At 42.3% G+C, this 13,095-nt stretch overlaps 1 protein-coding gene and 1 non-coding gene across 6 annotated transcripts in view; one reads left to right on the top strand and one right to left on the bottom strand.

Moving 5' to 3' along the window:
- gli2a (GLI family zinc finger 2a) overlaps positions 1 to 13,095 on the top strand; it is a 382,695-nt gene that overhangs the window by 311,498 nt on the left and 58,102 nt on the right. For all 5 annotated transcript variants that reach the window (XM_059647512.1, XM_048535196.2, XM_048535193.2 and 2 more), the window contains 4 exons: positions 4,912 to 5,113; positions 7,832 to 8,045; positions 8,720 to 8,833; positions 11,608 to 11,748. In XM_059647512.1, the coding sequence (XP_059503495.1) occupies positions 4,912 to 5,113; positions 7,832 to 8,045; positions 8,720 to 8,833; positions 11,608 to 11,748 (671 nt within the window). The remainder of the gene's footprint in view (positions 1 to 4,911; positions 5,114 to 7,831; positions 8,046 to 8,719; positions 8,834 to 11,607; positions 11,749 to 13,095) is intronic.
- Positions 6,218 to 6,320, bottom strand: LOC125454527 (U6 spliceosomal RNA). The gene has a single exon (XR_007248015.1). It is a non-coding gene; the product is annotated as a U6 spliceosomal RNA (small nuclear RNA).

Genomic DNA, 13,095 nt, shown 5'->3' with positions numbered 1-13,095 from the left:
TTCAATAATACAGTCACCATCACCACCTTCGCAAGAACAATAGTTAGCCAGGGCTACATCCCATGCACGAATGAAAGAAAATTAAGACAGCTCCTTTGAAGGAATTTGTGAATCTGATCCATTGGTGCTGTTTCATGCTGTATTTCAAGATGTACAACTAATCTTTACACTGGTTTGTCTATACACGGAGTATAGTTCTTGAAAACTTTGGGATGTATCATGACATTTGTGCAAAACTTTGAAGTGGTATAGTATGGCATCTCTCACAAGCTAAACAATAAAACATTTGCCAAGTTTTTTTTATCGGCAGGAACACTTTCACTATTTCAGAGATACTTAAGAATGAGAATTACTGTTCATCTCCGATTGTGTTTCTAAAAAAAAAACTGATTGAAAATTCTTGAACTTTCAGGTAAGTTAGTGAGGTCTTATCCTTAAAATTAGGGTGCGTTGTGATATTTCTTCCACTAATTGAAGGTTCTGTGATACTCAGCAGACTGCCTTGTTCTGCTATCTTGCTAGTGGTATTAATGAATTTAAAATAAATGGGCTAATTCCTGCATTGAAGAGCAGAGGAATGTCACAAATGCTATCATACCAACACAGGAGTGATTGATATGAAGTACATAATCCATTGTATTTTTGCATATGACTTAAGAAATATTTTCATGTATCAGAACAATTAGCTGCCTCTAGGAAAGTTCCTAGAGTAGGGGAGTCCAATCTCGACAGCATAGATTTAAGGTGAGAGGAAAAGATTTAAAAAGGACCTGAGGGGTAGCTTTTTCACGCAGAGGCCGGTGCATGTATGGAAGAAGCTGCCAGAGGAGGTGATGGAGGCTGGCATAATTGCTACATTTAAAAGGTTTCTGCGTGTGTATATGAATCAGAAGGGCTTAGAGGGATATGGACCAAATGCTGGCAAATTTAGGATATCTGGTTGGGATGGACAAGTTGGACCGAAGGGTTTGTTTTCTGTGTGACTCTATATTGTAATTGTCAGAAACAGGCAGAAACGCCCGTTCTAAGTGAGTCATACAGACTTCCAAAAGGTTTCAAAAAACATTTACAGGAGATAGTGAAAAAAAAGCCCTTCAAATACCGTACATCTTAGGATGAAAGAATCAGATTTGAACTCTCAGATTTAATTTTCACAAGGATTTGACTTGCTCCATTGGAAGCTTCCTTTTACTGCAACAGTTTTTGACACAAAGTGAACCATTTGTGCAAAGAGCCACTGCAGACCCAATGGGCTGAATAGCCTCCTTTTGCACTTTAACAATTTTAGATTCTATCCGCTATCTCATCCTGCACTAGCCCAGGTCAGGTTACTCTGTGTATAGCACAGGGTGTTCCGTTATTCAGTTCCAGCCCATACACACAGACAGCTATCATGACCAGTACTAGTAACATGCTTGCATGACAAAGAATTGCGGTTACACTTGGTTAAGTTTCTATCACATTGCTGATCACAGTTAGCCTGCCATAAACTGATTCCTAACCATTAAGGGAATCAAGGATTATGGGAAAAAGATATATAAGTGGAGTTGAGGATTATCTAAGCAGCCACAACCTACCTCACTGAATGGCCTACTTCTGCTCCTACATCTTATATTTTTGTATATAAATATTGACTTGATGACTTTGTGTAAGCAAATTTTTCTTAGTGAGTTAAATACTTGCCCATTGCTTCCTGCAGAGCAACATCAGCAATTTCACACATACCAAGGGTTTACTGTTGACACAGAAACTGCCTGAAAAGACTGACCTTCCATTTGTGGTGTTATACTCATGTCGCCAATGTGCAGCCAACTTGAAACTTACCTCTAGCAGCCAAAGAGGTGCTTTTAATTTGTTAATGTTATCTAAACTTACCTGTTGGATGTTGAAATGTTTCCACTACGTTCAGATTGGTTTCCCGAATAATACAACTGCTGAGTCTGGGGAACCACGCCTTGCTTGCGTGGTTCTCAATGTACAGTGCCCTTGGCAGATGTAACCATTTTGTCCAAGCCTTGCCAATCCTATCCTTTTGGAAGTTACTGGATGTGTGAATGGCAGAAATGGGGCCAGTGAAAATCATCTCAGTGGACAATGTGGGGAGGAGGGGAATGAAGAGAGAGAAGGAAAGGGAGAAGGAGAAAGTTACAGTACTTGAGAGAGCAACACAATCTGGAATAAGACAAAGAACTGAGGATGCTGGAGATCTGAAAAAAAAATACTGCTGGAGAAACTCAGTATCTGTGGAGAGAGCTACAGAGTTATCATTTCACATTCAGTTTAGAAATTCTGAAGAAGGGTCAGTGGACTTGAAACGTTAATGCTGTTTTCTCTCTGCATAGATGCTGCTAGACCAAACGAGTTTCTCTGTCAATTTCTGCTTTTGTTTGTTTACACAATCTGGCAGATGAAAGGAGATGGAAGAACAACAAAAATCAGAACAAACTGTGGAAAGGAGGGAGAGAAAGAGCGAGAAATAAACTTAGGAACGGAGGGAGAGAGAAACCAAAACTCAAGAAAGAAGGAATGGGTGACTAAATTGGAGGGAGGGAGAGCTTGTGTCTGCATGTGATAAGGATTGTTGTATTATGTGCTTTATTCCTGGATAAGCTATGTTAAAGTTTTCCTCCAAGGACCATGTTCACTTCACTGAAGCTAGCCTTCAGAAATTGGCTGTAGGGGTTTGTTTCATTTTGATTTATACATAGTATTTTATGTATTGTATGCTGTCAGAAAGTAGCACAATTTTTTTTAAAATTATGAGCTATTTATATCAGTGCTCAGTGGTTAGCACTGCAGCCTCACAGCAAGGGACCCAGGTTCGATTCCAGCCTCGGGCGACTGTCTGTGTGGAGTTTGCACATTCTCCTCGTGTCTGCGTGGGTTTCTTCCGGGTGCTCCGGTTTCCTCCCACAGTCCAAAGATGTGCAGGTTAGGTGGATCGGCCGTGCTAAATTGCCTGTAGTGTTCAGGGATGTGTGGGATGCTTCAAGGGGCGGTGTGGGCTTGTTGGGCCGAAGGGCCTGTTTCCACACTGTAGGTAATCTAATCTAATCTAATCTATATTTTTGTTGAATCATTGGGGTATATTTGAATGGTACTAACTGTAGTTGAAATGGTAGAAACTTCCCAGATATTGTGATTAATTCAAAGTAAGTTAAACTGTTCTAATTTCTATTCACCTCACAAAAGCATATGCCATAAAATTGGCAAACAATGTATAGACATCAGATAGAACATAGAACATAGAACAGTACAGCACAGAACAGGCCCTTCAGCCCACAATGTTGTGCCGACCATTGATCCTCATGTATGCATCCTCAAATTTCTGTGACCATATACATGTCCAGCAGTCTCTTAAATGACCCCAATGACCTTGCTTCCACAACTGCTGCTGGCAACACATTCCATGCTCTCACAACTCTCTGCGTAAAGAACCTGCCTCTGACATCCCCTCTATACTTTCCACCAACCAGCTTAAAACTATGACCCCTCGTGCTAGCCATTTCTGCCCTGGGAAATAGTCTCTGGCTATCAACTCTATCTATGCCTCTCATTATCTTGTATACCTCAATTAGGTCCCCTCTCCTCCTCCTTTTCTCCAATGAAAAGAGACCGAGCTCAGTCAACCTCTCTTCATAAGATAAGCCCTCCAGTCCAGGCAGCATCCTGGTAAACCTCCTCTGAACCCTCTCCAAAGCATCCACATCTTTCCTATAATAGGGCGCCCAGAACTGGACGCAGTATTCCAAGTGCGGTCTAACCAAAGTTTTATAGAGCTGCAACAAGATCTCACGACTCTTAAACTCAATCCCCCTGTTAATGAAAGCCAAAACACCATATGCTTTCTTAACAACCCTGTCCACTTGGGTGGCCATTTTAAGGGATCTATGTATCTGCACACCAAGATCCCTCTGTTCCTCCACGCTGCCAAGAATCCTATCCTTAATCCTGTACTCAGCTTTCAAATTCGACCTTCCAAAATGCATCACCTCGCATTTATCCAGGTTGAACTCCATCTGCCACCTCTCAGCCCATCTCTGCATCCTGTCAATGTCCCGCTGCAGCCTACAACAGCCCTCTACACTGTCAACGACACCTCCGACCTTTGTGTCGTCTGCAAACTTGCTGACCCATCCTTCAATCCCCTCGTCCAAGTCATTAATAAAAATTACAAACAGTAGAGGCCCAAGGACAGAGCCCTGTGGAACTCCACTCACCACTGACTTCCAGGCAGAATATTTTCCTTCTACTACCACTCGCTGTCTTCTGTTGGCCAGCCAATTCTGTATCCAAGCAGCTAAGTTCCCCTGTATCCCATTCCTCCTGATGTTCCAGTATTTGGTGAATAATCTGGTTCGTGGAGAAATGTGATCGAATGTCATAGCCAATCGAGTGTCACATGATCAAATCTCCAGGTGTACAGTAGGCCAGAGTTGGCAATGTTAGCATTGGGTGTTTGCTGAGCAGAAGTTTTGTCGGTATACTTAATGATGTTAATCACAGAATTTTGCTTTTGTTGCTCAAAAAACGGCACAGTGGCCTGTTCAATTGCGGGTGCTCGCTTGTATCTCTTTTAAGAATTCATGCGCATCACATGGAGCTAGTGCAGTATAACTAGGATGGAAAAGAACAAAAAAAAACGACACAAGTCCAATGGTGTGCTGTACCGAAAATTTAGAAGGGAGCATTCACTCTGAAATTAAACAGTTTAATTTCTTTTAAAGCTCACTGCGTGTGACTTGGATGAGTCAATATTTGACAAAACTGGAATAACTTCAGTATACCAGTTGCGCTGAGAAAAATGATTAAAGTTCTGAATTATGAAACAAGATGTTTGTGTCACAGTCAATAAACACTTAAGTTATGTTTTTAGCCTGTCACTGAAGTTGTCCACTGTCTGTTTCTCAGTCTCGAGATTCTCAAGTCCTCGGCCAGCTGCAAGAATGAGCAGAAAGCGGGCCCTGTCTATCTCACCGCTGTCTGACGCCAGCATCGACCTGCAGACTATGATCAGGACATCCCCCAACTCTCTGGTGGCCTACATCAACAACTCCCGAAGCAGCTCAGCAGCCAGTGGCTCATACGGGCATCTATCAGCTGGTGCTATCAGGTGAGGCATTCACTTTGCTGAGTAGGCCTGTATTTGTCGGCTGACCAATTGTAGTTGAGGCTGGACGGTTCGCCTGTGGGTAGTTCGTGCGTGGTCTACAAGTCTTGGTGAGTGATTGTCATGCTGTCTGCATTCCAGTCAGATGCAGCTCTCAGCAGTACTCCCGTAATTAAAGTCAGAATATTGGCTGGCCGACTGGCAAGTGCTGATTAGCCGGGGTCATAAGTTCAATGTGCAGTTCTTTCCAAATGGCCCAGAATTTTCTTGGATGTATATTAAGTTAGGTATGTAATTGAGTTATTAGGAACATCCAGCGATTCAAATCATTGAGCTGAAGAAAGTCCATACTTTGCTGTTGTTTTGCTCATTGTATTTTAACATATAATATGCTACATTAAATTTGAATGTTTAAATTCCTGTCTAAGTTTAACAGAGGAACTAACCCGTTTATTTATAAATCCGACTGATGTTTCTGCTGAAGTCATGGGGCGTAGTGTTTGATCCAAGTCCTTTTAAGCATTTAGTCAACAAAACGGCTGCTGGTCATTTCTAGCAAACAAACTTCCACTATTTCAAAAACCAAGTTGCAGAAGATTGAATCGTCCATATTTGGAAAAAAAAATTCAGAATAAATATCCCATCAACTGTGTTGACACTGATCCTAGGTCACTGGCAACGGAAATCACAGGCAAAATTTACAGATTGCCCACCAGTGAGTTTGAAGTTGGACAGGCCCATTTAATCACATGCAGGTATATAGGAGGGGATCGTTCTATCTTTCTGCCTTGTTCCACCAATGCTGGTGTTCTCCAGCAAGGGTGGGGGATCGGGGGATTCATAGAATGCCTACACTGTTGAAATGGCCCTTCGACCCAACCACTCCACACCAACCCTCAGACCATCCCACCCAGACCCATCCATCCACCTAATCTACACATCCCTGAACACTATGGGTGGCCAACCCACCCAGCCTGCACATCTTTGGACTGTGGGAGGAAACCAAAGCTTCTGGAGGATGTGAAAACTCCGCACAGACAGTCACCTGAGGATGGAATTGAACCCAGTTTCCTGGCGCTGTGAGGCAGCAGTGCTAACTACTAAGCCACATTGTTGCCCCAACATGTCACAAATTTGCATGTCATCCTTGCGCAGGGGCAATGCTAATCTTCTCTGCATAATTCCAATTTTATACGTGATGCCAAAGCAAAGTTATGACACAGGACCCTGAAACACAAGCCCAGGTTTCCTCACTTACATGCACTCAATGCATGATTGAGGGAGCTGGCAGCAGGAGAAATGAGTTAGGGGTGTGTACCTGTTGAGAGGCTGTGCACTGTCCTTTCTTCCCACTGTGCACCTGCTCCCCCCCTCACCCAAGTCCAGAAATGATTACCCGCCCTCACTCCTCTCTGGCCTGCAATTGGTAGGTGACCCTCCAAGCTTGGTAGAAAGTGAGGAACTAATTGGACAGCAGTTCTGGGTTTGGAAGGGAAAGGGGCAGTTGGAGGAGATCAATGGACCTGCCCACCCTCAGGTCCGAACACTCAGAAAGCACACGTTGGCCAGTCAGGTACCTAGTTCGAATGAGTCTTCCCCAAACATGGAGACATGGGTCTATCACTCGTTCTCCAAAAATCCATCACCAACATTAAAGTCCACCTAAGTGTACAATTTCTGAGGCAACTGTAAGCTCTGAGCTTACTTTGACCCTGTGAGGTAAAGCTTTGATGCATGATGCCAATCTCAGCCAAACATTAAGATGGAGACACTTTCGTCATCAATCCATTGACCGTCATCAATCCATTGAGTAGCCGTCTGCATCTACAAAGCTCAGAGGTAGTTTTGGTGTCACTTTGAGGCTTCGCTGCATTTTACAGCCCACATGGCTGAATGACAGAGCAATTGGATGGAAAACAAGGAGGAAATAAACACTTATATCAATGAATGCCTCTTAAATCAACTTCAGAGGTGTGTGATTTTATAGACTCATTCCCTGTATACACTGAAATCACATTTGCGTACTTTTTGGAGTTTGAATTATGCAAAGCAATAGTTGCAAAATACTGTGGATCCTGGCAATCTGAAGTAAAAACCGATGATGCAGGAAATACTTAGCAGGTCTCGCAGAATTTACAGAGAAAGAAACAGGTTAAATTGAGACTGAAAAGTTAGTGGCTTGAAATGTAATCTCTCTCCCAATAGATGCTGTCGGACCTGCTGAGTATTTCTGATCTTCTCATTCTACTCGGTTTCAATTCCCAGCACACTTAGCTGTCAGAGCAGTCAGTTCAGGGCAAATTGCAGGGACTGAGCGACCAGCAATAGTATGTTAATTTAAAGTAGTCTTCTGTCCATCTGTCCAAACATTTTTTTTTATCAGAATAATGTACTTTGGGTTTCTAAAAGTGTGGGGCAGGAAACTGTAAATAAAAGGATGAAAAGAAAATCAAAAATTGCTTCTTGAAAAAGAAATTGGTTGATTAAGCAGAGCAGATATCATTGAAATTGCTAATTAAATCTGTTTGACACTTCAAGATATTTTAAGGTCAACTGGTAACCAAAGGTGGTGATGGAATTTCCTTAAGAGAAGACTGACCCTTTTTTTTGCAGCATATTATTCTTGGTTGCTTGCAGTGTTTATAGTGCTGCGTGTTCCAATGTTTATTTAAACAAAAGAAATCTGAATCTTTTAAAAATTCTGGTACTGTTTGATTTCAGCCCTGCGTTCAGTTTTCCTCACCCCATCAATCCAGTGACATTCCAGATGCACCAACAGATACTGAACCAGCAACGCGGCCTGAACTCTGCATTTGGCCACACTCCACCCCTTATACAGCCATCACCAACGTTCCCTCCTCGGCAACACATGTCCAATACCTCCGCTGTTTTGCCACCCAGTCAGGCCAATAATGCCTCAACTGAAACTCCTCAGGTAAGGACAGGATTTTTGTTGTGGTGCTGTGGGTGGCACCTTTCGAATAGAAAGGTTGCGAAAGGAATCGGCAGGTGGGGACATGGGTTAGCACACTGTGCTATGACCTCAGGGGAGTTGGACTCCACACTAGAATAAACTGATTTACATCTTCTTTCTCCACTGACTGTCTCAACACAGTTCCCCATGAATGTGTACAATTCCTGCAGAATTTGACTCTGTTGAACACTGAGTTAACACCACTCAGAGAGGCCATGAGGCTGGCTGGTGCAGGAAATGGAAATGTTATAGGTAAAGTAAAGAGCGTCTTGAAGCTTTATGGAGAGGGTAAAATGATGGAGTTGAGCATTGGGTCTTCTGTTCTACTTTCAACCTGTTTTGTAGATCACATCACAGTCATTCCAGCCCCTAAAACTGATACATCTTCATATACTGAGTGTATCATCCACTGCCTCCTCACCTCCAAACCCACACACCCTCCACTGTCAGTAAAGACTCATTTAAGTTTTGACCCCACCTAGGAAACAGATAATACGAAAGAAAGACTGATTAGGCAAACACGACATTGAAACAAAAATGTTAAACTTGAAGTGAGCAGACTTGGCTGTGTTCATATGTTTGCACTGTGGGATTGAGTTCTTTCTTCTAACCAAGTCTTGGTTTCCATTCTTTAGAGCAAGCTGAGTGGTGAGTCTGCTGTGAGCAGTACTGTTGACCCAATGATCAACAAACGCACCAAAGTTAAAACGGAGGTCGAGGGACCCCGGGCTATCTCTCCAAATACGGAGGTGAGCAAATTAGAACCTGTGTGTTTTTTTCTGCCATCCAGTAAAACTTAGCAAAGTTAGTATGAGTCAGTGAGGACGCAATATGAAAATGGGTTATTTAGCCCACCTGTACACTGCTGGTGTTCATGCTTCTCATGACTGTCCCTAAATAAGTTTATCCAATTCTATCATCATATTTTTGTATTCCGTTCCTCCCTCACATCTTTATTCAGACTCTTTTTAAATGCATCGATTCCATTCACCTCAATTCACCTTGTTTCACGTGCTCACTCCCTGAGTAAAGGTGTTCTTCCTGAATTCATTGTTAGATTTGTGAATGACTATCATGTAGTTATGACTCCTAGTTTTGGTCTCCACTAGAGTAAAACAATTCAACAAGTTCATGCCTGACTTTCCTGAATCTGGCGTTTTATTTCCAGTTTGTTAAAACTGAATTCGATTTCAAACTGGCCGCAATCTCTGGATAAGTACTCCAGGACTTTTGAGTACTACTCTGGTAATGCAACCACTACAGTAATAGACCCTCAATTTCCTCTCTTCTTTGTCTGCCACTCTTGAAAAGGGACATCAGTGATAAATTTGATACTTGATGAGCGCAGTTTCTAAATTGGAACAAGAAATCATCTAAAGTCACCCAGGAGCCATAGACTTACAGCATCATCCTCAGTTTAGGAAGATATTCAGTTAGATTACATTATATGGTGTATTGATGTCGACATCACTTTCTTCCCCACCGCCCCCCCAACTGTCCCCATCCCAACCTGGTCTCCTGCACATTGTTTCTATTTCTAGCCCTCCCCATCTTTTTGCCCCTTCAATGATCCACAGATCAGCCATGACCTCATTGAATGGCGGAACAGGCTTGAGGGGTTGAATGAACTTACACTGATCCTAGTGCAAAAACAGTAATCTTTTCTCCCAGAAAAAACTATTGGAAAGTATGAATAGCTATACTGCTACTGGATTCAAAATAGAATGTTGTCTGGGATTAAGTTGTTAAAGTGTCATTTTTTTTTGATTGGCAGAAAATTTGGTGATGTAATTTACTCGCATTCAAGGGAAACTTCAGTCGAGATACAAAATTTAAGACATGGTTTGTTTGCAACAGACAGACAATATTGTATGCAAACAGACACCTTACACTTTTCTTTAATACAACTGTTCAGCTACAAATGCACATTAACTCAGATCCCAGAAATGGCTCCAATGTCGGGCTACCTTGCAGCTCCTTGTATTCGTTCAGGATGCAGTGTGAGAAAAGATGAGTGGTAACACCAGCCGTTATAATGCCAGGTTGGGTCCCAGACTCTTTTCTCAGTGCAACACCAGGAGCTTTCTGCTGTGCAATGGAGAGTTACTAATGGGTTATTACCTCAGAGTTATAAAGTACTGCACTGCAATCTCTCTGTCACTGGTCAAAGAGACAAAGATTTGATACAGTGAAGCCTTTAGTTCCTGGCCTTCTTTCCATTCTGATGTGTGAGAATTAGCAGCAAGAGCAATTTATCTCCCTTCTTTTTAAACCATTTTTTATTGTAACTCTAAACTACGAGAAGTGTCCCTGTACTACATTTTAATGAAATATACAATATCTCGCTGTCACTGGGACAGCACCAGCTTTGACTAATTCCTTGTTCTGCCTTAGTCCAGAGGCAGCCCCAGTCAGACTTTGGCATGATGCATGGGGACGGCTATGTTTATAATCATCTGGGGCCAGCAAAATTGATGAAGATAGCATATCAGAGAAAGATAAACATGCTGTAGTCAGCACGTTCGGGGCAGGAGCCACATCTCACGAGTTTTAGGTTTAGAGCGCGTCAACAGCAGCAAGCGCATGACCTAAAAGCATCTCCAGCTGCGATGTGGGCAGATGCTAATGAGACAATTTTTAAAAAAACACACAATTGCCATCTGAAAGAAATTAATATCTGATCGGTAAAATACATTTGTTAGGGCAAATACATTGCTTGTGCACTCAGTGTGGGTTTTAACTTCATTCAGAGGGCTTTTCTTTTCTGTTTCTCTGAGATAGAGCGCAGTGAGTACCTTTAATTCTGTTGTCCGAACCTTATTTTCCTTTATAAAGGTGCTACGGTACTTGTACTACAACCCCCACTCTTGTTACTCTTGATTCAGTCAAATGTTCCCAACCCAATCCAGATTTTTGCAGCTCATCAGAATTTTGGCTGTTGTCAGTATTTAATATTTTAAAATATTATCTGTTCTTTTCAGTCCTCTTCTCCATCAAACCCACAAAGGATCCACCTTTCGTTCCACCAGTCTGGAATTTTCCTTAGGAATGAGAATTCCCACTCCTGGCTAGATTCGGGGCAAGGAAGAGATGGGGTTAGGAGAGGAAAGGGAGGAGTAGAAAAGTTGTGAGTTAAAATATGGTATCCCTATGAGGAATACAGTGTGAAATTAGCCGAAATTGTGTTTTCGGCCCTCTGTGTGTGCCTCTTATTGGTAGTTCACGGAACTGTTGCCTAGCAACATGTTTATCTCTTTGCATGATTAAAGGTCTAAAGAAAAATATATTAAGACAACAAAAAAAACTTCAAAAAGGGTAAAAAGTTGAATAATTTGTTGGTCAATTTGATTTTGTTTGCACTGGGTGTCTAAATGACCTCTGAGGTGGTTAATTCTTTGGATTTATATCTGTCACAACATCAGCGGATCAGAGGAATGCAAGACTGTTACAAGAACTGTTGCATTTCACATAATGATGTCTCAGTTTCCACTCTTCCTTTCCTTTTATTTATATAATTGCTCAGGATCGGCTGGCAGGGCTGACAGAGGTGAAGGATGACTTGGATAAAGATGATTGCAAACAGGAGCCGGAGGTCATTTACGAGACCGTGTGTCACTGGGAAGGGTGCAACAAGGAGTACGACACTCAGGAGCAACTGGTGCATGTGAGTAAAGCCTGAACCAAGTGCTGGGAATCAGTCCCAGCGCAGTGACGCAGTAGCTGACTGTTGGGTGTGCAATTTGCAAGATCTCATAGAGAATCATGGAATGATTACAACACCCAAGGAGGCCAATGAGCCCGTCACAGCTCTCTGCAAGACTCACTTCCTTATCCTTTCCCCATAGCCATACGAGGATCTTCCCTTGTGTTGTTTATTCTCTACCCTTTTGAAAATCATGATTGCATCTGCTCCACCATGCAATCATGAGTGCACTGAGATCCTCATAGATCTCATTCCATAGAAAGGTGTTTCCTTAGATGCCTTTGCTTGTTTTGCTAAGCTTTTTAAATCTGTGTCCTCCAGCACTCAACCCTTCATTCAGAGAGACCCAGCTAATGGCCTGGGGGAAAACCGAAAGAATTGTGGATGCTGTAAATCAGAAACAAAAACAGAAGCTGCTGGACCAGACCTGTGGAGCTTTTCCAGCAACTTCTGTGTCTACTTCTTACATTCTTGGGACCTGGGTTCGAATCTTGCTGTGGCAGGTGGTAAAATGTGAAGTCAATTTAAAAATTCTAAAAGCTGAATAATGACCGTGAAATCATGGTCAATTGTATTGGGAACACCTATCTAGGTCACTAATAGGGACTTAGGGACTGAAGGAAACTGCCATCCTTACCTAGTCTGGCCTACATGTGACTCCAGACTAGTGTGATTGACTCTTAACTGCTTTCTAGGCAATAAATGCTGGTCCCCCTGGTGATACCCACATCTTATGCATTAATTAAAAATGTTCTTTTTTTAAAAATGCTGACTCTGCTGTTCCGCATATCACATTCCAGGGTAACAGAAGTACCTAAGTGCATTCAATATGGTGTCAGAGATGGACAGAGAAACATTTCTTCCTTTCGTTGTGTGTTTCCCGATTTGAAGTGTTCTCCTTAATTCTCTTTATCCAAATAAGCCTGAGTTGGGCCCCAGTTCCTTAAAGTTCACAGCAAATAAAAAAACAGACCCTTCTGCTCAACAGCAGCATTAATGTTCCACAGAAGCCTCCTTCCATTTTGTTTCATCTTGTCCCAGCAACATCTATTCTTTTATCCTGTTATTCAGCTTCTCTTTAAAAGTGTCCATGCTGTTTGCCTCAGCTGCTCTATGAGTCAGCGAGTTCCATATTCTCAACGAGTGAAGGTATTTATCCAAACTTTCCCTTTGGATTTACCAGTGATTACTGTTAGCCCCTGGTTGTGGTCTCATCAACATCTTTTCTTCATCTGCACCATTGAACCTAACTGAAATAATTCCTCTGCCCGCACACTGCAGGCCCAACAATTTGAGCGTGACCTTATC

The sequence above is a fragment of the Stegostoma tigrinum genome, chromosome 7 (genome assembly GCF_030684315.1).
Source record: "Stegostoma tigrinum isolate sSteTig4 chromosome 7, sSteTig4.hap1, whole genome shotgun sequence".
Lineage (NCBI taxonomy): Eukaryota > Metazoa > Chordata > Chondrichthyes > Orectolobiformes > Stegostomatidae > Stegostoma > Stegostoma tigrinum.
Note: the sequence above shows the minus strand (reverse complement) of the source record. Positions and strands in the feature narration are given on the sequence as shown.